General features: G+C 43.8%; 2 protein-coding genes across 6 annotated transcripts; one reads left to right on the forward strand and one right to left on the reverse strand.

Moving 5' to 3' along the window:
- Positions 1-888: 888 nt before the first annotated feature.
- Positions 889-9800, forward strand: LOC109909009 (sushi domain-containing protein 6). Of its 2 annotated transcripts, none has more exons than XM_020507854.2 (5): positions 889-1152; positions 3550-3656; positions 4056-4259; positions 6087-6228; positions 6694-9800. In XM_020507854.2, exons 2-5 carry the CDS (start codon positions 3563-3565, stop codon positions 7013-7015), a joined length of 762 nt encoding a protein of 253 aa, XP_020363443.1. In that variant the 5' UTR covers positions 889-1152; positions 3550-3562; the 3' UTR covers positions 7016-9800. The 2 variants fall into 2 exon arrangements, with proteins under 2 accessions (XP_020363443.1, XP_020363442.1); XM_020507853.2 differs by having other exon boundaries at positions 898-1152; positions 6691-9800.
- LOC109909008 (hypoxia-inducible factor 3-alpha) lies at positions 9793-27819 on the reverse strand. Of its 4 annotated transcripts, none has more exons than XM_020507852.2 (15): positions 27659-27819; positions 22924-23111; positions 22580-22737; positions 21580-21664; positions 21364-21479; positions 18211-18398; positions 16357-16463; positions 13949-14096; positions 13641-13846; positions 13222-13364; positions 13008-13100; positions 12734-12864; positions 12335-12446; positions 11993-12116; positions 9793-11789 (listed from the first exon to the last, which is right to left on the reverse strand). In XM_020507852.2, the coding sequence occupies exons 1-15, from the start codon at positions 27688-27690 to the stop codon at positions 11728-11730; spliced, it is 1893 nt and encodes a 630-aa protein (XP_020363441.2). In that variant the 5' UTR covers positions 27691-27819; the 3' UTR covers positions 9793-11727. The 4 variants fall into 4 exon arrangements, with proteins under 4 accessions (XP_020363441.2, XP_031651802.1, XP_031651801.1 ...); XM_031795942.1 differs by having other exon boundaries at positions 13222-13313; positions 27659-27813; XM_031795941.1 differs by having other exon boundaries at positions 22580-22734; positions 27659-27810.
- Positions 27820-27873: the final 54 nt, after the last annotated feature.

A 27873-nucleotide genomic window follows, 5' to 3' on the forward strand; every position in this document is an offset into this window, starting at 1 on the left:
CCTAGTTAAATAAAGATAAAAAAAGAGGCGTCACTACAGTCCCTGGTTCAGGTCCAGGCTGAATCACATCCGGCTGTGATTGGGAGTCCCATAGTGCGGTGTACAATTGGCCCAGCGTCGTCCAGGTTTGGCCGTGGTAGGTCGTCATTGTAAATGAGAATTTGTTCTTAAATGACTTGCCTCGTAAAATAAAGGTTAACTAAAAAAGACTTGGCCTGTGGTTATGTGAGGATGATTATGATGGTGTTGATGATTGATAACATTTGTCTTTGATTTATGGTTTTAAGTCGTCACACATTTAAAGGTATGGGCTGGAGCCCAGCTAATAAGTTCGTTAGTTATATTGTGTCTTAGGTACGGCCAGACGTTTGTCTATTTTCATATTTATCAACCTGATACATTGGAGAAATATTTTAAGGTAAAATATTACACAATACAATATGTATCTCTGGAAGGAACTAAATTCTGTTGCATTGGCGCACTATATTCTTAGCACTTCCGTCTGGTCCTTCTGTCAGATGTGATTCAGTATTATCTGGCCTTGCACTGTAGACTTGTTTTGTTCACTTCACTCATCTTAGCAGGCGACCACGGTGGAGACAGTGTTGTAAACAGAGGATTTGTGAAAAGCGTGGTCCAAAAACAATGACCGCTCATTATACTGCGGTGAACTGAATGTTCAATTTCCACAGTTCTGCGAAATGTAGCTCGAATTTACTGAATATGACAAGGTCCAGCGGACGCCTGCTAAGGGTGGGGTTTGTGTGAAGACTCACTGTATACAGTGGTGGAGTTCGTTTTGCATGGCCGGGCGGAGAGTTCGCTTAAGGACCAATGGAATGGCCTAAAATGAGGCAACTCCACCCACCCTGCAAAACTAACTCGATCAATGTCACCAGTGCGCGTAGTCGGGACTGGAGCCTGTGATAAATCTCTCTGTTCCTGTCAAAAACACAGCTGAGCGATGACTCAATTGTCAGCGGCTGTGAAATAGATCCAGTTGTTGCTATATGCCCCGTTAATCTGGAGGAGAATTAAACAAATTAGATATTGATCTCGAGCGGATCGTATATCAAACAGACGGGGAAGTATTGATTTATACCATTTTGGACTAGTCCTTGAACGGAATATTCCTATATCTAGATTCTACAGGTGAGTAGCCTTTATTGGTAAGAGGTTATCTTTAGTATTTTTTTGAACTTGCCTAAAGATAAATGTAACCCCAATAATAGAACATGTGATATGTAGGATATGACTAGCCTGTAGGACAGAGTGTTGATGTAGGCTGTAGGAATATTTTGTTTAATTAGTGGAAGTTGAGTTTAGTCGGCTAAAGAAAATTGCGATTTTTAATTAGACTGGCTTGATATATTAGCATTCTGGATATGATATAAATGCGTGAGCTTTGGCATTTGTACTTATTTGGGGATGTCTGGTGATTTCTGGGTATGCACCTCTGCATTCAGCTCCGTTGCGCGTTTATGTTCAGCGAGCGATGGTAGGCTATTTATTCGGTTTGTCATGAACGTACCACAAACACTAGCCTTATTTCTATGAGCCTTATTTCTATGGTTAACACAATAGCCTTTGCTTACCATATTCTGCCGTAGTCTACAAGGTCCTTCCTTATCATTTGTGCCTGGATGTGTTTTGATAGGACGCATAAAATGACCATTGATACTATTTCCTCACTTCCATGACAACACAAAGACATAGGTAGTGTGAGTCATATTATAATTGATCACTTGCCTATTCCTCTTGGATGAGTGGGATGGCATGAAAAGTGTTACTGTGTGTCAATGCCATCCATGTATGACACTTACAGAAACAGGGATGCAGCTGAGTAGTTTGACAATCAGAGCAGAAAGTGCGAAGTACCACATAGCAGAAGTCATTAAACCCATGGGTTATTTAAGCAATAAGGCACAAGGGGGTGTGGTATATGGCCAATTTACCATGGCTAAGGGCCGTTCCTAGTCACGACGCAACGTGGAGTATATTGGCCATATATCACAAACCTCCGAGGTGCCTTATTGCTATTATAAACTGGTTACCAACGTAATTAAAAAATACATGTTTTGTCATATCCGTGGTATGTGGTCTCATATACCACAGCTGTCGGCTAATCAGCATTCAGGGCTCGAACCATCCAGTTTATAATACTGATTATAAACTGGGTGGTTCAAGCCCCGAATGCTGTTTGGGTGAAAGCCGTGGTATATCGGACGGTATACCATGGGTATGACAAAACATTTGTTTTTACTCTGCCTTGCGTAGTGCTTATTGAGAACAGCCCTTAGCCATGGTTTATTGGCCAAATTGAACATAAATGATTCTGAGCTATTATCCACTGTATAAAACCACTGCTATTGCTTTTGAATATTTTTTTGACCTAAAATTAAATGTAGAGATTCAGATGGGCCACCCCCTCTGGCCTTGTTGCTTAACTAACTAACCTATCAAACATGGGAATCATTACAGGCACACAGAAGACAAACAGTTACCAAATCCATTCAGAGGAGAAAAACATGTTTATTTTTTACTAGATTTGTTGATGTCAACTTATTGTCTCTACATTAGTAAATGTATTGATAGATGTTTATTACATTTCATTTTATAGTGTTGCGTTTTAAAGTAATGCTTTCTAATGGAACTGGAGCAATTTATAATGGCATACTTCACAGCTTATTCATGAACAGAAGTCATGTTTTAATAAGATGGTGAGTAAGATGCCACCCACCTACATTGTGGTCACAGCTCACTGCCTGATAGAAACAGGTGTAGGATATTAATGTGATCACGCTGTTGCAGGAGAACCTTCCAGCAATGCAGGAAATGTAAAATGTGTAGTGTGTTTGAGGTTTAAAAAAGCTTTGGAAATGTGTAAATAACGTTTAGACATTTCAGACTGGATTTTCCCTTGTGAAAATTTTATCAACCCCGACAAAAATGTAAATGAATTATAATCCACATAATAATTCACATTTCCTGTTGCTGCAGGATTATTTTCCTGCTGTAGCAAACTGGCTCAATTTAAGATCCTACACCTGCAGGCTATGTGAGAACGGTACACATGGTGTTGGCAGGGACCTCCCCTGCTGTTCCAGAGTTGACTTGCACCCCCGATATGAAAGTGCTCCAAAACCCGCCATGGGATTTGTGTTAGTGCCATACCTGTGTGTCAAGTTCAGTGCTATGAGAGGAAATATGGGCCAGGTGAAGAAAAAAAACACTACCAGTCATATAAGTAATGTTGATAAATGTCTGGTGTTGAACAATAACCCAAGTTTAGTTCCAGTTTCTGGAAATTAAAGGGTACAGGGTTGGGGAATGATTCACTCATTCAGGGTCAGGCTGTGGGTGTTTATGGTAGCTGCAGCTGTGAACCACTGTCCCCTGCCTTTGTTAGGGCAAAAGGGGAGGCTTTCCAAGATATTTGTCGATATTTTGCAACTGTGTGTGTGCACATGCGTGCATGCTTGTTTGTGTGCATATGTATGTGCGTGACTATCTGCAGGGCACTGAGTCCTCTGTTTATTGCACCTGCAGGAAGGCTGTTTTGATGTCTGCGCAGCGGGAGTCTCTATGGCTGTGTGGACACATCACTCTGGGCTACGGGCTCATTCTCCTGGTCGCCCTTCCAGACCTCACCACAGGTACCCGTCTCCCTCCTCAACCACCCACCCTAACCACCCACAACTGCCCACCCAGGTCATCACCTCTGCTAGGCATCCAAGTTGCACCACCATGTACTTGTTGAAACAGTCACCACTGCACCCAAAAGCTGTAATCCATCTGTAAGAGCTAACTATATAGCTATCTGGACATACAACCTGCATCATGCTGCAATGATACTTAGCCCTCTCCCCAGACCTGCAAGACTCCTCCTCCCAGACTCCACCTGTCTTACCCCATTCATATGACCGTATCTATTAAAACACTCTAGCTAAAGCTTTTTTCCTCTTCAACCTGAATCACAGATCTTTGAGATACAATAACTGCTGGTTCGATTCAACAACAAGGTCTAACAACTAAACTGTATGCCTCATCCGCAGGCAGGCAAGGGAACTGCAGCCACCCACTGGTGCCAGAACACGGGGGCTTCCGCTGCGAGCCCTCCCCCTGCCGAGGCTTCCCCCAGAAGAGCTTGATCTACTACTTCTGTGAGCCCGGCTACACCATCCCAAAAGAGGTGCACAGCTCGCACTGCCGCCACGGCAAATGGATCCCCAGCGTGCCCACCTGTCTGTCCACAGCAGGTGAGTCACCACGGCCATGTGGGAGGAGGGGTAAACCTTTGCTCCTACTGTAATGGACTAGAGCAGGGATGGGCAACTTTGATGGGGGTGGGGGCAACAATAAATCTGAACTCCTCATGAGGCGGCTCGCGGGTCTGTGTACCCACATCCATACCCACATATGCAATCAGAGCCCCACTTTGTGAGCAAAACATTTTAGTGGCAGCAGAGAGAAAACTTTGATGTTTTATTGTTCCTCTCTTGCAATTTTGCCATGGGGCGTAGATAAAATTTTGCAGTTTTAAAGTCAATTTCTTGCAATTCTACTCATTTTGCCATGGGACGGAGAGAGAAACAGTTTTTAATATGATATCTGAGTGAGAGTGACGAACAAAATCAATGGGGGTCCCCTGGTCAGTATTAAACCAAGATTACTATACGTTTAGCTAGCTGGCTGCCACACTAATTTACCAATCAAAAAAATGTCACTCAATGGGCTAATTGAGTGACTGTCAGTGACTGACATAACAAGAGAAAAACTGCTGATGCACAACAACCAAATTTCGAAATTGCAGCTTATTTATTTTTGGAAATGGATCCGCGGGCCTACAAAAGGAGGCCGCCAGTTGCCCATCCCTGGTCTAGCGCATGTGTGTGTGGAGTATGTCCATGAGTGACTGGTATGAGATAAGTGTTAGGTAAACTACAGTCAGGTCAAAGGTTGCAGTGTGATTTAAGGTAGGTTCTGTACTCAATCACTCACCGCCTTTGTAAATGCATTAACCCAGACACCTAACAATTACTTTGGCGGATTCCGGGTTGGCTACATGCATGCATGGAGGTTATGGGTTGATGATTTAAATGTTACATGGCTTTCTTCCACATAGTCATCTCATAAGCTGATTAATAGCAATGCTATGACCACCCTCCTTCATTCGTCCTCTTACTGCAGGGATGGATAACTCCAGTTCTCGAGGGCCTGATTGGCGTCACACTTTTTCTCCATCCCTAGCAAACACAGCTGATTAATCAAATTGCATTCTAAACTGAAGATCATGATTAGGTGATTGTTGGAGTCAGGCGTGTTAGCTGGGACTGGGGCAAAACTGTGACACCAATCAGGCCCTCGAGGACTGGGCAATTCCAGTCATGTCTTATTGGATGTGGAAGAGGCAAGTGGAAGCATACACTCTATACCACTCGATGACTGTTGTGCTATAGTTTCAATGGCCTTGAGTATAGCCCTACATGAGCTTTGAGTGTCACTAGAGCTGAGCAGTGTGTTAGGCTGGTTAACAGGATGGTGTGTGGCCTGTTAAGTGCTAAGATTTGATTGTCGTAACTTTCTGGTACCAACCCCATAGTTCCACACAAGAGGTCAATGACCTACTTGGTGAGATGCAAAAGCCGACATAGCAGATTCTTAACATGCTACTTTAGAGCCTTTTGCTTCCTCTTTCGGCCTGTGCTGCATCGAGGCAGGAAACCAGCATCAAGAAACGGGAAGTGAGCAAAGTCACCAAACTAACCAGTCTCTTTCCTCTGCCATATTAAACCTCACGGAAATGTAATGCGTCATGGATATAGGAAACCACACCTGCAGATGCATGACTGACTCCCTTTGAGATACCCTGTTTTATGCTGTCCATATGTGTATCAGTAGTGTGTTTCCCCTAAATGATGTGTGTACTTCCTGAATGTATTTGTTGAGTGTGTTGTAGCTCTGGTCCAGGGCGACAGTGTGTGTTCAGGGGGGTTAGTGAGTTAGCTTAGCTGGACCACAACTAAGTGTGTTGTAGGTAGTTGGTGGGTGTGTGTGTTGATTGTTTGTGTTGTGTTTTCTTTCAGACAGACATGTTAACTATGAGGACCAGGTGGCCCACTCACTCCCTAGCGTTGCCACGACGGCGGTGGGCGTGTCCATATTTCTTCTCACCACCACGGCCTGCTTGGTGATCAAGTCCCGCCTTTTTCCCTGTCACTCACACAGGTAAGCACATATGACTGGCTCTTATCCCTGTCACTCACACAGCTATATTCATACGACTGGATCCTCTATAGCGGTGTTGTCACTACTAACCCTGGTCCTGGAGCATTAGTGTATGTAGGTTTTGTTCCAGCCCAGGACTAACACACCTGATTCAGCTAACCAAGGTCTTGATGATTGGTTGAATCAGGTGTGTTGCTATGTAGGGTGGTTACAGCGCTGTAGTGGCTTTGTACAGTAGAGGCTTGGAAATGCATCACATCCTGTAATGAAAGCATCTTTATAATCTGATGAGTGAAAGTTGAAAGACTGTGGAGGAAGAAGGAAATTCAGTGGTTTGATCGTCATCTTATCATCGATGCTGGGTGTTTCATAGCTGTAGTGTCAGTTAGATTGTAGGTAAATCCACCCACTGTATGAGTGCTGTCTGTGAAGTGATCTGATCATCTCTCTACTGTTGTTCAGCAGGCGCTCCTCTGACCAGATGGATCTGATGGTGGATGGCCTGCCTGTGTCTCTGCCCACCTATGAGGAGGCTGTCTATGGGAGCTGGGGGCAACACCTGCCCCCCTGCAGAGGGCCCACCCAGCTCCTATTGGCCCAGGAGGCTCCAGGTCCATCATTAGCTCACAACCAATCAGATACCAGTCACCTTATCCCTCAATCCAATCAAAGCCCCGAGATCCTTCCGCCCCCTTACGAGGAGATCCAATCCCGTCCCAGAGAGAGTCAGAGTGAGGTGGACGTGCGGGCCATACAAGTTGCACTTCCCGATGACAAGGACATTTGAGTGACTGGCGTATTTATGTTACCCACCAATGATGTACTGACTTGTAAAATCATGTGCTCAGGCACTTGCAGTGGGGCAAAAAAGTATTTAGTCAGCCACCAATTGTGCAAGTTCACCCACTTAAAAAGATGAGAGAGGCCTGTAATTTTCATCATAGGTACACTTCCACTTTGACAGACAAAATTAGACAAAAAATCCAGAAAATCACATTGTAGGATTTTTTATGAATTTATTTGCAAATTATGGTGGAAAATAAGTATTTGGTCACCTATAAACAAGCAAGATTTCTGGCTCTCACAGATCTGTAACTTCTTCTTTAAGAGGGTCCTCTTGTCCTCCACTCGTTACCTGTATTAATGGCACACCTTGCACAATTGGTGGCTGAGTACATACTTTTTTGCCCCACTGTATATGGATTCAAGCCTACCAGCATGGATCGACTTTCTTTTCAGGTTTCAACCTTATACATAGCACACCAGTTCTGATTGGCTGTTGGTAATGTTATGAGACGTTTCCTGCCATGGAGACATGGTTTATATCCCATCAGTGATGGGACCTGAGCCTCGTTTGTTGAGGTGACTTTGGTAATGATATTACTGTTACATCACAGGGACCTGCGTGTCCTTTTTGTTGGTTTATGATTTGCGATGATGGCAGAGTTGTAGCGTTGATATAGAAACCAGCAGACTGACCCTGTTCCCGCCTTGCACCTCTCCCCTATCTGCTTTGAATTACTGACCAGAATTTGGGGAGGGTTTGGGGTAGAAACCCCCAGGATGTACTTATTTGTTATAGACCTTGAATGTAGTTGTTTCTCTTTTTCTTTTCAATAGAAAAAAATGTAATGGATGTATGTAATGTAACATTTACATAATATTGCAATTATTGCATTGCACAGAAGATTAAACGTCAACATTGTTTCTAATTGTACTATAGGCCTCCCGGGTGGCGCAGTGGTTGTGCCACCAGAGATTCTGGGTTCGCGCCCAGGCTCTGTCGCAGCCGGCCGCGACCGGGAGGCCCATGAGGCGGTGCACAATTGGCCTAGCATCGCCCGGGTTAGGGGAGGGTTTGGCCGGTAGGGATATCCTTGTCTCATCGCGCTCTAGCGACTCCTGTGGCGGGCCGGGCGCAGTGCACGCTGACCAGTTCGCTAGGTGTACGGTGTTTCCTCCGACCCATGGTGCGGCTGGCTTCCGGGTTGGATGTGCGTTGTGTCAAGAAGCAGTGCAGCTTGGTTGGGTTGTCTTTCGGAGGACGCATGGTTCTCGATCTTCGCCTCTCCCGAGTCCGTACGGGAGTTACAGCGAATTGGATACCACGAAAAGGGGGTAAAATACATTTTTAGAAAGTAGGGAATAGGGCACTATTTGGGACACCACACAGACAGAGCTAGTGTAATAACCAGCTCATGTTGAATAATTAAGTTCTATTTGGGAATTTCAGCTTAAAGTGGCAATCAGCAGTTGAAACAATAAGTCACCCATTTCAGTAAAAAGCTGAAGGATGGGCCTGAGAAATGTAACCACACTCAAATTCATAGGCAGGACTGACCATCCATGATATAAAAAGGATAGTTTTAGGCAAGTTGTAACATGGGATCTGACATTCTGACCAACTCATTCTTCCGTTATGTTACACAGAACTTTGTACAAACAGGATGGCCAGGGAAAGGCACTGTGAGGGAAGTGGAGTAGACTCACTTTAACTGCTAACTGTGTCCAAATGGAGAAGTACAACATCCGCTTATGAGGAATGCAGAACTACTATACTGACCTATTTACTGAAATAAGTTGAGAAACTACTGTGTGTTCAGCCCTGATTTGAGGTTGTAGTTAGTCAATGGAAAGACCCATTGACAAAACAAGAGTTGGTGCATTATGGTTGTTTCCCCATCAAACAGTTTCAAGCAGGAAGTGATATGTAATAGAACATAGTTCCACAGGTTTTGGGGGGAGGGGGGGGCGCATTCGGTCTTCAACGCGGTCCGGAAAGTCGTGCTGAACATTTTTCCTCGCCACGTTAAAACTTGCAAAAAAATTGTCCTCTATCAATCGTATTTGTAATTTCCGATGCTCCCTGACTGTCTAGCTTAATTTCTGTGATTATTAGTGAACTGGACACAGTCAAGAAACTATGAATGTAGGTCCATTATCATTTTACACAGTTTAGATTTGGTTTTAGTCATTTTAAAGTATATGGAGTTTGTTTCCCCCACCCCCCAAAAAATACATACTGCGGGCCGGATCTGGCCCGCGGGCCGTATGTTTGACACCTCTACTCTAAAGTGCCAGTTCATTTGTAACTATTGTGAAATATTGTGGCCATTATACATATGGGTGTTATGTTCATGACATGTTCAACTTATTTGGCACCGACAAACTTAAAGGTGATGCCATTTACACATGGTGTGCTGTGTTTAGAGCGACTAATGTGTCGACTACACCGTTATACAATTTATAACTAGTCTGGGGGTACTGCATAATCTTGCCCCTGCATAAACTTTACATTAACTGAATAAAACTAGGTCAGAAGTAACCTAATCTCTCATTGACAGACGTATGTAACATAACTGAGATTTTTTAGTTCTGAGTTTCCAAGATTAGCTTGTTTTTTTCCCGGGGGAAACAAAGGAGCATTATTAAATATCAAGTAAAGAAACAAGCTGCAATCTGAAGTCAGGCAGCAACCTGCACTATGAAAATATGAAACTACCATAAACACCACAAGATGGCAGTATTTCTTTACATTACATACTCTTGAATAAAAAGTGCATTTATATCCATTTCAGTTTATTCAGTGAATAATACAATGCAAAACAGTACAAACAAACACTAGTCTTTGAAAATGAAAGTTATGATAACAGCCAAATTTATAAACAGAAGTGTTATGTAAATGACATAACTACAAATGGTGGTAGACCTACATCATTATAGGTTAGGTTGGGGTAAGACTGATATGTGCTATCCGCAGGTAAACACATTTCGAAGGGAAATAGGTGGGCATAATTCCATTTTTTGCCAAACATACTCACTATAAATTGTACTATTTGATTAAAAACGGATAAATAATCCACTTGATTAGAGAGAAATTCTCTTTTGGCTCCCCTATTAGAATATATATATTTTTAAAAGTGTATAGATCTAACTTCATTAGATTACATCACTGTTTATTACAAAATATTAGATCAATGTACTTCAATCATTTTATTGGAGTCATTTAAAGTGGGTGGAGGGGGGGGAGGGGGGTTTAACCCCATGCCACCCTGCTATTGAAGATTATTTTGTAATGAAAAGAAAAGTACATCCTTAAAAAAAAAAAAGCTCAAATGGCACCCAAAAAACATAGTACTCTCAGAAATATATGGAGGTTCAAGGTTTACCACTACAGAGCGTACAGGTGACAAGGCTACGTTGCTTCCTTCATCGTACAGGGTAGACTAACGATACTTAACACATTCTGATGAATCTGTAGAGATGAACCTAATGCCACCATGGGATCATTTCATTATTGCAAATGCAATACTCATGCAGGTAAAATAAATCCTATGTGCGCTTCAAACCAATGATCTTTCTATCTCTTTCGCATTCTTTAAACGATAGATTCATAATAATGACAACGGGGGAGTAATTGATAAGATGTTAAGTAATCCTTTCTACAGTACGTGAAATGAATGCGCAAAAGGCAGATATCAGATATTTTATCCACTGAATTTGCAAAACAGCAACCATATTCCGAAAATAAATCATTTCTGCTTGAATATGACAAGATCTTGCACCACCTAGAAATACATGATAAAAGCAACAAAACCATTGCGGTTTATACAATAGTCGTCCATAAGCGAGCAGACAAAACATTCATTTAATACATGTTTTTTTTCTCCTAAAGTCTAGCATGTAAAGTATATAAAAATACCAAGTAAAAAGATGCCACTGAAATAATTTGTGTGTTTGGTTGGAAAGAGATGGCAGTCGAGTACGCGGCATACTGCTGATCTATTGAGGTAACAACTGCCTGAGTACTGCACCCAACTGCTCAATAGCAATGGCTTGGGATGTTAGTCATTCATTTGATCCTTCCTTATAAAAAATGACCCATAGATGATCGTTCTGAGGTAATATTGGAATATCTTATAACCGTTGTGCGTTTTCGTTACAAAATAATATCAGGATAATAAACCCAAAGGTCCCGTACAGACTGCCAGGTCCACATACCGTACTGAAGAAGACTACACCAACTGAAGGGTCGTCGCTGTGTCCTAAAACACCACTCTCAGATTTACTGGACATGTGTGTCTTAGGCTTGATTTGTGCGTGTGTTGTTTGAGTCTGTTCTGACCTCGGAAGCACCATTGGGTCAAGTGTAGTGTTTAGACTAAGGTCTACAAGTGTTCGCAAGAACTGAGGAGAACACCTTTATCAACCCTGAATGAGAGGTGGGGGGGGCTAAACCTAGTACTGCCACCTACCCCCTAGAACATGAGACATACAAGAGTGGAGAGAAGAGGAGGAACAAGGTTTAAGCTACAGGCATCCTCGCAGAAAACCATAGCAGGCTGTTGTTGTGGACATAGTTGGCCAGCGTGACGAAGTCTCTGAGTTGGAGGCGCTGGCAGAGAATGCGCGCGTCTGGTTGGGGAGTGTGTGAATGCTGTTGAGGCGCTGTGATCTCAGAACTCCGCAGCTGGCAGGGGATGATTGGCAGCTGCTTCCTCAAGTCAGAGAGGAGGTCAGGGGGTCAGGTGGGCGGGACAAGAAGAGGTCCCTCATCAAGGCTGGGGGAGAAAATGAGAGAGAAGGGGAAGAGGAGAACCGAGTTGGATTGGTCATCACCTATTTCAGTAGATATTAGCAAGAGTGCTAATATCTACTGCAGGTACGGTATCTACTGTAGGTACGGTATGCAAATGCCACACATGAAGCCTAAATAGTTGCCTAAGATACAGTAGTACCATGACGTGTGTCCGTGTGTTTGTACCTGCGGTGTCACATCGTCCCTGGGCTTCCCCGAGGATGGGGTCTCTGTCCGTCAGCAGTTGACTCCGCCTGTGGGGGTGTGGCCCCAGCTCCAACTCTGGGCTGTCTGTATCCTCCAGGCAGTCCTGAAACACACACAGTTTCAACTTTAATAGCACATCATTGTTCATTAAGTCATTTCATACACTCTCCCCAACTCCCACCCTAAACCCCCTCCTCACCCCACCCTAAACCCCCTCCTCACCCCACCCTAAACCCCCTGCTCTCCTCACCCCACCCTAAACCCCCTTCCTCACCCAACCCTAAACCCTTTTCCTCACCCAACCCTAAACCCCCTCCTCACCAGTAGGGTGTAGCTGAGAAGCAGTTCCTGCTCGATGGGGGACACAGAGTGTCTCAGTCTCTTGTCCTGACTCATCAACTGGGAGGGCATGTCTTCATCCTGCTCATGGCTCCTGTGGAAGTTACAGTTAGGAACGTTAACATTCAGCAACACTTTCACTCCCAAACACCCAACACCACTGTCTGTCACTCCCAAACACCCAACACCACTGTCTGTCACTCCAAAACACCCAACACCACTGTCTGTCACTCCAAAACACCCAACACCACTGTCTGTCACTCCAAAACACCCAACACCACTGTCTGTCACTCAAAAACACTCAATCCAACCAGGCGTCTCGTCTCTCTCACTGGTGTGACCCAGACAGCAGTGGGTCAGTAGAGTATAATAGATTTTTACCGTTTCCTGGTAGCAGTGGGGGACTCTGGGGAGGGGCTGTCAGGGATCCCAGGGAGCTGGACGCTGAGCAGGAAATCATCATCCATGGAGATATACGGTGCCAGCATGTCCAGATCAACCACTTCCACGTCCTGCCAGCACAGGAGACAGACTGCTCAATCACAGGTATAGGCTCCCTCTTCCTAATTTCCCTCTCTCAAAATAGTTTGACTTATTGGAGAAATAGGAAAGAACTATGCTCATCATTAAGTGTTCGGCTGTGTTCTGCATGTACCTCAGGCTGGTCTTCCTTCTGCACGACCTCTTCTGGACAGACGGCAAACAACTTCTCCACCTCATCCTCTATTGGCAGCTCCTCAATGGGGATCTGACGAGGACAGATATATAGTGGACTCCTCATCAGTGAGAACACATCGGGTTCGTATGTTATAGACTCTAAGGAGATACTGTATCCTCACTGACATTTAAGAATCAACTAAAGTTCTTACCAGTGCTGGTGTTGGTGATGATGAGGTGGGCTTGTCGAATATGGGTGAGAGGAGCGTCCACAGCTCGGGAGTGCACAGGTCCTGTGGGAAAACTGGGGGGGAGTCAGGGCTTGATGTAAGGCTGAACGACAGCTCCGCAAAGTCTGCAGAAACACAGACACACAAGTCGCAAACATAAACAGTCTTTTGAGCACTTATGACAGTGAATGAATATGTAGTAAGTCAGCCCTGTCTCAGCCAGAATGGCCCATAGGGCAGGAGGCTGCCGCATGAGGCAGCTTGATCTAATAGTACACTAGTCTGTCGCAGGCCCTAGAATCTTTTGGTACTCGACCCGGGGATCAAACTCCCAACCTCAGGGGAGACACTAACCACAAGATGGTACAGTACTACGGTGTGAATTAAAGTGTGAGGATGACCTGTGAGGGGTACGATGGGGTCTCCGGAGACAGGGGCCAGTTGGAGGAGGTCCTCTGGGTTCTCCTTCAGCTGTTGGAAGAGCTCTCCACTGCTGCTGTTGTCACTGTCACACAAAGTCTCCTCTGAGGCCTCAGAGACAGGATCACTCTTCAGCCCACAGCCAGTCTGCTCTACTGAGAACACCACATCTGCCTGCTCCACCACACTGTGAGATGGAGAGAGAGATTATGTAGCGTAGGGAGAATGGAAAGGGGTGAACGTATGTGTCAAGAAAAAGGAGATGAGAGTAGAGGTGGTGGGACATTACCTGAGGATAAAGTTAAGACAGACCACAGCCTCTGGTTGAGAGGTCTTATTGTTGTAGATGACTGTAGCCTGGGTCTCTGCCCACACGAAGCCCCCACTCTTAGCCAGGAAACGGTATTGGCTGGTGCACACCTGGCCTTTAGATAGCACTGGGATGGGGGGGGGGGGGGGGGGGACAGTGGACATATCAATGTACACAGACAAACACGCGCACACACCCACACTTCAAGTTGACCACTTCACCATAGCACCCTTAAAAGGCTGTGCAGGGCTCATAAAACAATGTCCTTTCCCGGAGGTGGAGTAAATGACATTAATAAACTGCTCCCGAATGTCCTACGTCAGGAGTCCATGTGGGTTTTAATGACCTTATGAAGGGCAGCTCTGAACAGTTGAAACTGGATTTTAAAAGAGCTGACTGACTCTCTGCTAGACACTAATAGAAGACCCATCATATCTGGCCCCGTGGCCTCTCTGAAACACTCTATTAAACGCTTTAGCAGGATTCTCTCTCTTCACAACTGGCTACGTGATTATTGCAGCTCAATGTGTGTAACTTTTGTTGACAATTACGGTACCTTTCAGAAACACATTTTATAAGGAGGATGGGATCCACCCAAATCATTTGGGTTCCTGGATCCTTTCATAGGATTATAAGGCTACGTTGAGACAATGACTTATCAATGAGACAATGACTTATCAATGACCCAAGTCCAGCTCAGTTAATCCCTACCATTGTGTCGCAGAGTTGTCATAATGTTTCAGCAAATGGACATTACACCAGAGGTGTCGGTAGACATAATGTAAGTAACCTAATTTATGTCCCTCTAACTGTCCTAAATGTCTCTGCTGATCCAACAGCTATTGTATGCAGTAATCATGTACCTATGAACCCAATTTATACTGTTAGCACTGAGGCAGTGTGCCCTAGGAGGAAGTCCACTGTGTGCAGCTCACCCTGCATTGACATAAATAACCTGAGCATATCTACTTCTGCTAAGCTTCCCTGTAAAGCAATGAAAACAAGTAAGCGTCCCAAAAGAAAAGTGCTCAAAATTACGTTAACATATGTAGCTTAAGAATCAAGGTTTATGAAATCAATCATTTGCTAGTAACAGATGACATTCATATTTTGACTATCTCTGAAACTCACTTAGATAATACCTCTGACGATACAGTGGTAGCAATACAAGGTTATAACATTTATAGAAAATATAGAAATGCCCATGGCGGAGGTGTTGCTGTTTATATTCAGAACCACATTCCTGTAAAGATTAGAGATGATCTCATGTTAAATACTGTTGAAGTAATACGGCTGCAGGTTCATCTGCCTCACCTAAAGACCCTTCTGCTAGGAAGCTGCTATAGACCACCAAGTGCTAACAGTCAGTATCTGGATAATATGTGTAAAATGCTTGATAATGTATGTGTTATCAACAGAGAAGTATATTTTCTGGGTGATTTAAATATGGACTGGCTTTCATCAAGCTGCCCACTCAAGAGAAAGTTTCAAACTGTAACCAGTGCCTGCAACCTGATTCAGGTTGTCAGTCAACCTACCAGGGTAGTTACAAACAGCACAGGAATAAAATCATCAACATGTATTGATCACATCTTTACTAATGCTGCAGAAATGTGCTTGAAAGCAGTATCCAGATCCATCGGATGTAGTGATCACAATATAGTAGCCATATCAAGGAAAATTAAAGTTCCAAAGGCTGGGCCTAATATAGTGTATAAGAGATCATACAAGAAGTTTTGTAGTGATTTCTATGTTGTTGATGTAAAGAGTATTTGTTGGTCCGTGGTGTGTAATGAGGAGCAAACAGACGCTGCGCTTGACACTACTGTTAGCTAGCCTGATAGTCACAAACAATTGTTAGCTAGCTACCCACAAAGAATTGACATCTCCCTTGCACAACATTACTTTTAGGTCATTTTTGCCTGTGTGGTCTCGTCTCTATTTTTGCTGGCTGAAAGAAGGTTTCAGTGAATGCGAGGTGCAGCGTGAGGCAATACAGTAGGGGGGGAGTGTAAGCGCTTCTCACGGTAGTACGCAAATTGAGGAACACCCCATGTATTCACGCAGTCTAGCAGTAGTTGTATTTGTCCAATCCTCTGTCCTCACTGTTCAGTCTGCTTCCCAGATACCCAGGAGGAAAGGCTGAGCAGTGGCAAGTCTGCCTGACAACAGCTGTCACAACAACACGTCGTCCCCAGTACTCGCACAGTGTCATTTTACTTATGTATCACTCACCGGCATAACGCCTTACAGTGTTACACTGACTCTCACGGAACTGTTATATGTCACATGATAATGTTACAAAGGAGACTAGCTCGGTGAAACCAATGTTTTAGCATGCCCCCTTCCACCTACAATCCACACACACCCTGCTCTCAGAGACTCACGGATGTGCAGGCTCTTGGTCACATGATCCGAGTCCAGGGCATGATGGAATTCGTAGGCAGATTTGCCAATCAGATCTTCTGGCTCGTATCCCACTAGCTCTGCCACCCTGGCAACACAGTGGATACAGAAGGAGGGGGGTCAGAGGTCAGCTTGTAGTCAACAACCCATCGATGATGCAGTATGGTAGTTTTGCAAGAGGGAATGGTATAAAATGATTTATTTACCCCAGCAGATTAAGTTATGAGTTATTGTAATGAGCCCCACTCAGAGTGGGCAACAAACAATGGTTATAAACTTTCCCACGGTATGGAGATGGCCATCTCCAGCGGTCTGTTTGTTTGTGTGTAGCGGGAAATTATTTAATTCACGATTTTCTGTACTTGATTGGTTAATGATATGTTCTAAATATAATTGTATACGCGGAGAGACGTGGACCGAGGCATTCCCCAGGGAGGTGAAATTAGCCATGTACCCCCATGTTAACGCCATCTTTGGTTAAGTAGTTTTCTTCTGTTAGTCTATAATTATGTTGTAACTGACTACTGATATCCTTTTACTTCTTCTTCTTCCTTTGACCCGTTTAGGTGCTGATGGTATACTTACTGGTAATCTGTGTCGACAGTGGCTACGGCTACTGTCTTAGTTGGGAGTCAGAAGATTTAGTGACCATGAAGACTGAACAGTTGTCTGCTGATAGTGGATATAAGTGCCTTCTCCGAGGAGGCCAGGCAGACTTTTTCTATGCTGGAGGTTGTCTCCCGTTGAAACTTGTATGAACCCGAATTGATTTATGATTGACTATAACCGCAACTATTCAGGGGATTGGAACCAAAATATCACAGGTAGGGAGAGATCAAGACAGAGGGGTGAACCTTTAGGTGGCTTGATGTCCTGAACATCATGGCATGACTTGGAATGTGTTTAGGCTATTACTAGCATCAGAACATCACTGAATAACATAATTATATAATTGATATTCTGAATATTAAAAAATAAATCATATTATTAACCGGTTCTCATGATTTTAAAATAACTTTTCTCTTTCAAAACACTAGAGATCACTTTCGTTTCCGGTTCTGTTTCCTGTCCTCTAATTAGTTCACTCTTTTCCTTGAACCGGTTCCAACCCCTGCTTTTATTCATTTCACAATCCCCTTTACAGAGTGTGTATGAGGATGTGTGTTTGTGTGTGAGGTTTCTGTTGCTATGCATGTGTGTATTAGCCTAAAAGTGAGTGTAGCGTTCAGTCTAGTTTAATCATGGGTGTATCCACTACGGCCAATTCTATTGCAAAATGTTTTGCAACCGAGACGGTTTACTTGCTTTCAATGCCTAAAATGCTTTCAAATGCTGTTGAGTTTCATTTTGTTCTCAAATGAAAATTGTTGTTCAGTTGTGTCTCTTTCTGGAAAGATTTGGATGGAGCCCCAGGGTTTCCCAAACTCAGTCATGCCCCCCCCCCCCCCCTGGGGGCACGTTTTAATGTTTGGCCCGTAACACGACACAGCTGATTCAAATCATCAAAGCTTTATGATGACTTGGTTATTTGTATCAGCTGTGTAGTGCTGGGGGCAAAAACCAAAAGGTGCCCCCAGGAGGGTGGTTGGCAAATCCTGCTTTAGAGCATGGAAGAATTAATCATTTATAGATGTGCAGCTTGTGCCCAATACTTCAGACATGTCATATTGGAATGGCAACGCGTGGAAACCAGAACATTTAAATGATCTCCTTCCATTTAAGAATGCAACAGCTTTTACGTCACGTTGAAGAGCGTTTGGATTAAATGGTTTTGCAACAGAATCGGCGTAATGAATTCACCGCGTGTGTGTGTGTGTGTGTCTGCTCAGCCTCACCTGCCCTCGCAGTGTGTGAAGCGCAGGTCCATGCTGTGTCGAGTGAGGAAGGTACTGCGGTCCAGAGGGAACTCCACACTAGACGGGTGGGGGATGGGCTCACACAGCACCGTCATGAAGCTGCCTGCAGGGGGTGACGAGTCCTCGTCACTGGAGCACACACGCATGTGGCCTGTACAGTGCAGCACCTGGGGGCCACAGAGTGCAGGAAGGTTAGTTTGACAACCATGACTATCCATATTAGTCCCAATGTGAATGTTGGAGAGCAGGGATGGGCAAATTTGATGAGGGCACAAAAAGGGCAAAAAAATAAATCACAACTCACTTTTTTTGTAGTTGTGTGGAAATTGATACGAGGGCCTTTAAAAAAGGGGGGCTGTGCCGCGGGCTGCCTGCCAGTTGCCCATTCCAATTCAGGGCAGACATAACTATGTTCAGCACATTCACAGTGGGACTTGACAAGGCGTGTTAGAAGAAAATAAAGGAATGTAAGGATTTTTCTATATAAGAGGAAGGCTCTGTCCCAAATGGCAGCCTATTCCCCATATAGTGCACTACTTCAGACCAGAGCTCTATTCCCCATATAGTGCACTACTTCAGACCAGAGCTCTATTCCCCATATAGTGCACTACTTCAGACCAGAGCTCTATTCCCCATATAGTGCACTACTTCAGACCAGAGCTCTATTCCCCATATAGTGCACTACTTCAGACCAGAGCTCTATTCCCCATATAGTGCACTACTTCAGACCAGAGCTCTATTCCCCATATAGTGCACTACTTCAGACCAGAGCTCTATTCCCCATATAGTGCACTACTTCAGACCAGAGCTCTATTCCCCATATAGTGCACTACTTCAGACCAGAGCTCTATTCCCCATATAGTGCACTACTTCAGACCAGAGCTCTATTCCCCATATAGTGCACTACTTCAGACCAGAGCTCTATTCCCCATATAGTGCACTACTTCAGACCAGAGCTCTATTCCCCATATAGTGCACTACTTCAGACCAGAGCTCTATTCCCCATATAGTGCACTACTTCAGACCAGAGCTCTATTCCCCATATAGTGCACTACTTCAGACCAGAGCTCTATTCCCCATATAGTGCACTACTTCAGACCAGAGCTCTATTCCCCATATAGTGCACTACTTCAGACCAGAGCTCTATTCCCCATATAGTGCACTACTTCAGACCAGAGCTCTATTCCCCATATAGTGCACTACTTCAGACCAGAGCTCTATTCCCCATATAGTGCACTACTTCAGACCAGAGCTCTATTCCCCATATAGTGCACTACTTCAGACCAGAGCTCTATTCCCCATATAGTGCACTACTTCAGACCAGAGCTCTATTCCCCATATAGTGCACTACTTCAGACCAGAGCTCTATTCCCTATATAGTGCACTACTTCAGACCAGAGCTCTATTCCCTATATAGTGCACTACTTCAGACCAGAGCTCTATTCCCTATATAGTGCACTACTTCAGACCAGAGCTCTATTCCCTATATAGTGCACTACTTCAGACCAGAGCTCTATTCCCTATATAGTGCACTACTTCAGACCAGAGCTCTATTCCCTATATAGTGCACTACTTCAGACCAGAGCTCTGGCGCAGACCAAATAACCAGAGATGGAGAGGAACAGCAGTATGAAAATGGGATGTGACACCCTTGTAACACGGCCAAGAGTGAGAACACAGACTCACCCCAATAACACAAATGCTGAGTCAACACTGTTCACACACACCTCTACTGGAATCCAGAGCGTAACTGGGCTAAGGCTTTCTGACAGTCATGGTCACTGATGGACCCATGCCTTGTGTGTGTGTGTGTGTGTGTGTGTGTGTGTGTGTGTGTGTGTGTTTGTTTTCCTAATTTATCAGGACCCCAATGGTCTAACAATTCACCCAAACGTCCTGACAAGGTACGAAAACACTAACCTTTTTCTTGTCCGGAATTTGTTACAATTCTATTTTAAGTTTAAGGGTTAGGTTTTAGAGTTTTAAGTTAAGGTTTGGTTTAGGGGTTAAGGTTAGGGAAAATAGTATTTTTAAAAGGTCAAACATTTTTACTCCCCAAAAAATGTCCAGAAATTTCACAAAAATAAAGCTGTAATCCCCTGGATCAACCTCCTGATGCTGGACACTGAGCCAAGCAGAAATTAGCCAAGAGAAATGAAGGTGAGGGGACACCATCTATGCTGCCAATGATGCGGGCAAGCCATAATCGCTCCAATAGGAAAGAAAGTAAGGCAGGGAGGCAGGCTGGATTAGGTAGAGAACCAGACTCATAAACCAGAGAGATATGGTTAATCCTCACATCTCATCATTAGAATGGAGACAAATCCCCGATATCTAGGCCAGCCAGACTGTCCTACCTAACCTTTCAGCTGGATTAAGTGTCCTGTCCTTCTGAATCCAAAACACATCTCATGTTTATAGCTCGCATGTTTCTCTAATGTCTTAGCAACGCCACTGGTAACAGCAACATATGAATCTCACTGAATGGTGAAAGACGGCCCGAATAGGGTTGGCCAATATCCAGATGTTCAGACCTTCTGATTCAGAGGGGTTGGGTTAAAATGCGGAAGACGCATTTCAGTTGTACAACTGACTAGGTATCCCCCTTTCCCTTCATATCAATCCAGTACCATAGCGGGGTACATGGTATTACCGTTATAGCAGCACTTTGTATGCACTCTCTCTCCATAGCGGACACTAGCTAAATGCTAACAAGCGCAATCGGACATAAACGAAGGGCAAGAACAGACAGCCCAGCTCATAAAGTTATACTCAAAAGGGTACTCTTTTTCTGCACGCACAAAACAAATATTAGACAACGGGGATCTTGATCAAGGAGGGGGTTGATCATCTCTGCTGTAAATCTTGAAAGCTAGCAACTTAGCTAGAGAGGAAGTTAGCAAACCAAATGCAGAGCTGAAGAGAATTGATATGGCACATCTTAGATAGTCAAATGCATAGTTAGAAGATATTTTGCTAGCAAGCATTAGTTGTGCATTTCAAGTGTGAATTTCAAGTGTAATAATCGCCCTATGCAGGTGTGGGATACGCAGGTGTACGGGGCTTGGGGTGTTGGTGGCTCAATAGGGCTCAGCTGTGTGTGTCTGCGGGGGGGGGGGGGGGGGGGCATACCTTCCAGGTGGCAGACTTTATGTTGACAGTGCGCCCTCTAACAGTCAGAGTGCTCTTCATCCTAAGAAAGAAGGTAATCTCTGTGTGTTGCTGCACTGGTTTCTTCTTGAATACACCTGGGATGGAGAGAATAGGTTCTAGGATTTAGGCCTATAGCTCTGTGTGAGCATGCATGATGAACACACACACACACACACAAAGGGTAGTTTGTCTCACCTGGCCTAGGCACCAGGAGATCCCGTAGCTCCTCTTGGTCACATGGGTGGACAAAGTCATAAACACTCTGGCCCAGCAGCTCCAGCTGGACAACAACAATAATACAACCATGTCAATACAATGCCACACAGGAACCTTTTCCATGAACTGCAGATTAAGAAAAGCTGCACTGCAAAGCCGAGAATATCACACCTGGTGCTTCGTAGCTTGTATCTATTTGCTAACTCCTACAAACATGATGATGTCTGCATTTTCTTGGTAATCCAACCAACCAGACTCTTAAATTTGCTCTGCAGGGTAATCTAGGGAACCATAAACTTTTGGCTATGATTGTACTACAAGTCTGCATGTGAAATAATAAAAAGAAAGATAAGCTAAGAAAGGGGGGGTGGGGGAGAGATGACTTCTCGTGAAAAATATGTTTTCTTTCTGTAGAACTTGAGGGCTCTCAGAGACCACAGCCTATTCTGAAGGAAGAAAAGGAAGCATGTATAAACAACACATATCACGTGTTGTTTAACTCACATGTCAGACACTGAAATATCCAAAAAGCCTCATGATTTCAAACCGTTAAATCAATTATGCAACATAAAACTAACCAATTGGACAACCAAACTGTTCATCAAAGGCAATGAATAAAAACGTGGCGAAACATGCACTGACAACAGAATATTATTAACATTACTCGTTGCCATTCGTTAAGTGGGAGAATACACTTTCTGTATCGAGTCTGGAGTCGACATTCTAGTAAGTCTATAACGGATTCATTCTACTTGACTATACTCAATTAGAGCTTTGTGGATACAGACGGACTGTAAACAAAATCACACAACAGCAGTGGAACTGTATATTACAATAGTACTACTATATGGCATTAAGCAGATGCTTTTTATCCACAGAGACTTACAACAGCGAGTGCATACATTTTCATACGGATCGCCCCAGTGGGGATCAAACCCATGACCCTGATGTTACCAAGACCATGTGCGGCTGTATGTACCTGTTGGATGCCCAGGTGTTTGTCGACGCTGTCACCCAGGTAAATCATATCCCCCTCCTCGGTCATCACCATGATGAAGCCTGCCAGCGCCCGGGGGTAGAACCCATCCATCGTGTCCTCGTCCCCATCTGTGACGCGCTCCTCACTCGTGTCCCCTGCTATGACATTAAAACCCACGTCATTAGAAAACGCACGCGTCCTACGTCATGTCACCATCTTTTCGACTCAAGGGTCTAGACTACCACCATCTTGGGAGTTAGTTATTACTAGGAAAGTAGTGAAGAAAGTAAGCTCTCAACCATTCAGTCACAGGACACGGACATGACTGGCCAATGGGAGCCCACCTGAGCGGAGGTGGCGCATGCGAAGGAAGCTGAGCGTCACCCTCATGATGGCGGCCTTGTCCAGGTCGGCGGAGACTCTGCGGGGGAGGGGCAGGGTGTGGGCCAGCTCGTAGAACAGCTCCGTCTCCTGACTCCGCCTGCAGCGCGCCGCATCCCGGGAACGCACCTTCCGCTGATCCGTACCCGACCTGGACAGAGGGAAGAGGGAGAGAAAAAGAGAGTGGTGAGGAAGTGATGAAGCAAGAAGAGAAGTAGAACAGACCAAGGCGGTGTAGGAGCAAGGCATACTGAGGAGGTGTTCGTTCATGAAGATAAATCCTTTGTGATTTCTTGCAAATGATTACATTTTTTGCAAATTATTACAAATGTCATCCAATTTTCCGATGTGTGAAATTCTAGCAAAATCACAAAACGCCCTGAACCCTTTCAACACACATTTCAACTTTTTCTGTGAAGTCAGTCATTGTGTACATAAAGTCAAACCAGATATTTAACATCCACAGTGTAATATTCACTTCCTTCTTCAGACAAACAAAATTCAAACATTGTTTATTACTCTTCTTCATCAAACGTCTCTGATCCTCTCTTTACTCCATCACACCTCCATAACCGAACAAGCAAATAGCTAAATATTCAAACGCACACATACAAACAGATGGAACAAAAAATGTATTTCCTAAATAGTTTTCTCTTTGTGTAGTTGAAGTGTTCACAGAGTCTCACACTGTGTCTGTGAGGGGGCAGGGAAACGATCCTCCCTGAACCACAGCCCTTAATCGCCCCTTACCTCCCTCCCCTTAGCTTCCTCCCTCGCACCACGAGGATACAGGCAGGCTCTGTTAACCCGTTTATGGCATCTGACGCCAAATCAACAGACAACCCCCCCCCCCCCCCGTGTCCTCCATTGTCCCTCTGTCCTCTATAGTCTCAGAGAGCTTCTGAGATTGTGCTCTCACTTCTACCCCCCTGGCTTTTCACAGGACGTTTAAACAGAAGTAATGGTGTATCTCCATGTATGACTGCAGGCCGGGTGAGACAGTTCAGGAGTTCTCCCAGTCCCTTAGCATCTCACAATCTGTGTTTATCCAAAGAAAATATCATTGATTATTTAGTAACTGTAATTGATCCTTTCCAGCTGTGGTAATATGACGTGAGAGTAATGAGTTTCTGATTGGCCAGGGTGTGACAGGATGTGCTCGGTTTGATTTTAATATGGTCAGATATATGTGTTCTCAAGGGGAAACAGGCAACATAAGGGTACTTCCATGGTAACAGAATTTAGATTTTTCACTTAAAATGTATGCCAAAAAAACATTGATTTCAAAGTTTAACAAACCATACAACTGTACGCACAAGGACTACCTTTAACAATTTACATTGAAAATGTTACAACAACAAAAAACATTACTGGAACAACTGTGCAGATATGAAGTTTGGAAACAGAATTTTGATCAAATCTCCCTCCATTTTTTTATGTGACCACATTTTTCAAATAGATTCAAAAGGTGTGTGCAGAACTACAGTAAGTAACTTGGATTTACACCTGGTAACAGAAATACGGTAATGTAATTTCATCATGGGTCCCTGATCTGTACAACACAGAAATGCATAATTATGGATATGAGTGTCATTCTCTTCATGGTGTATCCTAAATAGGTACACAAAACGGTCGAAATATGCAATACCCTCCCTTGCATATTTGGGTATTATTCTACATACTGGGTATTATTTTAATGAGCTCTGTTACCAAGCAAGACCAAATTTGGTTGGTCCAGACAAAATCTGAACCAATCATAGAAGTCTACGTTTCACAAGTTTGGACATCAAAGTACACCACAGTAGATAATACAGTACAGTACGGGACTGATTTCTTCATCCCGCTCAGGCTGCTTTTCATACTGCCTCCACCTGCTCCCGCTGACTTCTTGTCCGACTCCCACCTGCTCCCGCAAGAACTGTTCCTGAACCCAACCCCAGTCCCGCAAAGTTATTTTAGGTGTATGTGAAGCAGCTTGATTTGCAGCCCAGGTCTTTAGTTTTGCACGGTTTGGCCTACAGATGAGCGGTTTTCTGCATTTCTCCAACACTGGCAGCGCATTCTGCATGATTGATTGTTATTCAATTATTCAAACAATTTAAAAGTAAATACTACAGCCCACACTATGCAAAATAATATTTTGTTTGTCAATAGAGGATTGTGTTTCTATCTCCTGTCTTGTATAGGCTCTGAGATTAAATAGGCTATGACGTCACACTCCTATCTCACAGCAATGCTGCAACTTACCCATACTGTCCCATAATACACTAGTTGCTTTTGAAGTAACAGTTGTTGTGTTTAAGGGGTTATAGAGTGCACTGCCTGCCAAGCCCCCTGACTGCTGATTGGTCAGTTTATTGGAGTCAGCGCCTTTTCTGCTCCTGGGATCTTCATAGCTCAGTGGCTGGTATGCTAGAGTGGGGGAGGGGTGTTTGAGTGAGCTGGAGCCTCTCAGCCAGACTGTTAGCTTTTGAAATTATAAAAGAGAGTGCAAGATATTTTGTGAATATGTCTAAAAACATAATTGTATTTGGAGAGGTTTTTGACCAAATATTGACCTAAACTCAAACACCCAAGACAACATGAAAAAATGATAGTATATATCAAGGAATGACATTTTGGCCATTACTGTCAGAAATTACAGAAATTAATGGGAATATTTTACACAATTTGACATTTGAGAGATTTTTGACACCTCAAGGACACCTGGGCCTTGTTAAGGATAAACATGTATACATACAGATTGGTATAAGATATCTGTTCCATTTTATCGTGCACATGTTGACAAAATGTTGTGGAATCACTGAAATGAAATATTGACCCACTGAACTTGCCTGACGACTTCAACACTGTGTGTGACTCTGTTTTAGCCCTCCACAGGAACAGGATAGAGCCCTATAAAATGTGTTGTTCAGGCATAGTTCAGTCAAAATCTATATTTGGGTCTAATTGCCCTGAACTTGAGTTGTGTCTCAAGGTCCATGGTGACAGAATCCACAGCAATCTATTTATTACTTCTGCCACAGTCCGCATCGTCAAATGTCATGAATGTAAACAGCCAAACCGATGTTAGCAATGCTGCACTGCAAGCTGAAATGTCCTAGAAATATATTGTCACTTCAGTATAGACATCTCAAGGTTAAGGTAAATCGACCCAAATATAGATTGACTGAACTAGGCCTCTCTTTTTGAAAATCGTTTGTCGTCGATATACAATTTAGGTTCCAAAGGGTTCCAAAACCGTAGATCGAAAGCGAGGCGTATCAATATTAAGATAGAGCATTTGGGCAGCGTCAGAGCATTTACCCGCTAGGCATATTGGTAGCCTACGTGAAATGACCCAATGCAATGCAATTGGAGTCATAACAGCAAGACTGACTGTAGGCAGTGTCAATTTGACCTGGGAAACATGAATGAACACCAATGGAATATGTCCTCTCGGGTGGGTATAATTTGTGGAACGGTCCAACAGGAATCTGTTCCAAAAACGTTGTAAATAACATGGTTGCCAACAAACAACGCATACAAAGTTGTATAGCGGCAGAATAAGATACCGGGTAGGGAATGGGCTATTTCATAATGTTTTTCACTCACCACGTTAATTCTGAAAAATGTCTGTCTTCACTCTGGAGCCTATGGACAAACATTAAGAATAAGCTACGTGGTGGGTTGATGCCTATTCGGAAGCTAGTTAGCTAGGTGAATTGACCATGCTACTTTGTATGCGTTGTTTGTTGGCAATCTTTTACTTTAAAACGTTTTTGGAACATATTCCTGTTGGAACGTTCCACAAATTATACCCACCCTGTCCTCTCTACCCCCCCTGGAATAAGGTCAATGACGCCATCAACTCCACGCTTTACTAGGCTCTTCATTTAATCCTGCCTCAAAATGAGTTGATGATATTGAGATGTGTGAATTGAGTAGGCTCAATCCTATCCTAAACTATAAAGAATCTCTCAACCAAAACTATGTAGTAAAATATATACTTAAATAAGGTTGTCTAATAGTTATTGCACAATTTCCACTGCCAAGATCTAAATGCAGAGACACAGAGGCGCCATGCCCATAGGGGGCACAGGGGTAAGTGCCCCCTCAGATTTCTCCTGTAAAAAAAAATATATATTTCTCTGTAATACTTCTAGCCACAATTTGATCAAGTTGGGTTTAGCTAGCCCAGGTAGGTTTCCAATATCCCAACCTCATAACTAGCTACCATGTGTAAACAACGTCATGTTGCTTGCTTAGCCAGTACCACTTCCTCCCGATTTGGACCATACCTGGCACGAACTCTGGACCTCTGCATTGCTAGCACACATGGCCGCCATCCTGAAACATCTTATCAGTCAGCTCCACATTAAAAACTAGCTAAAGTCTGAAGTGGCTGACGAGTACGTTTCACACATCCCCATGTGCTACACATGCCTGCTGGCAAGGTTGGTAGACTTCAGAAAGGCAAGCAAGATTTTGGGCCATAGATTGCAGAAAAAAAACGTTTTGGGTGCATGACACCCCTGGGAGAAGACTTGGGGAAAAAATGGATTTTACTTTTTGAAATCTCGTATCTGTACATTCGTGCGCATGTCAAAGTTATTTTGGAGTCGGCAAACAATAGGCTACGAGACCACTTGGAATATGTCGACGATGTTTAATTGAAACCAAAAACGCACATGTATAACTAATTTATAAATGTCTTACCGTTGTGCAACAGGCTCTTCCTTCGTATCCATATTAAACTCGTAAACTTCAAGGATCAGACTTCTAATTTGTTTTATTATTGTTCAATTCTATGCTGAGACTGTTTGACTCGAGAAAGCTCTAACAACAACGCCTCATCCCGACTGGCTTCCGCCTTGGCAGACATTCTAGCCAATGAGAAGGCAGATTCGCATGAACAACAGGGATGCGTTCAG

This window comes from Oncorhynchus kisutch, linkage group LG18 (assembly GCF_002021735.2).
Source record: "Oncorhynchus kisutch isolate 150728-3 linkage group LG18, Okis_V2, whole genome shotgun sequence".
NCBI lineage: Eukaryota > Metazoa > Chordata > Actinopteri > Salmoniformes > Salmonidae > Oncorhynchus > Oncorhynchus kisutch.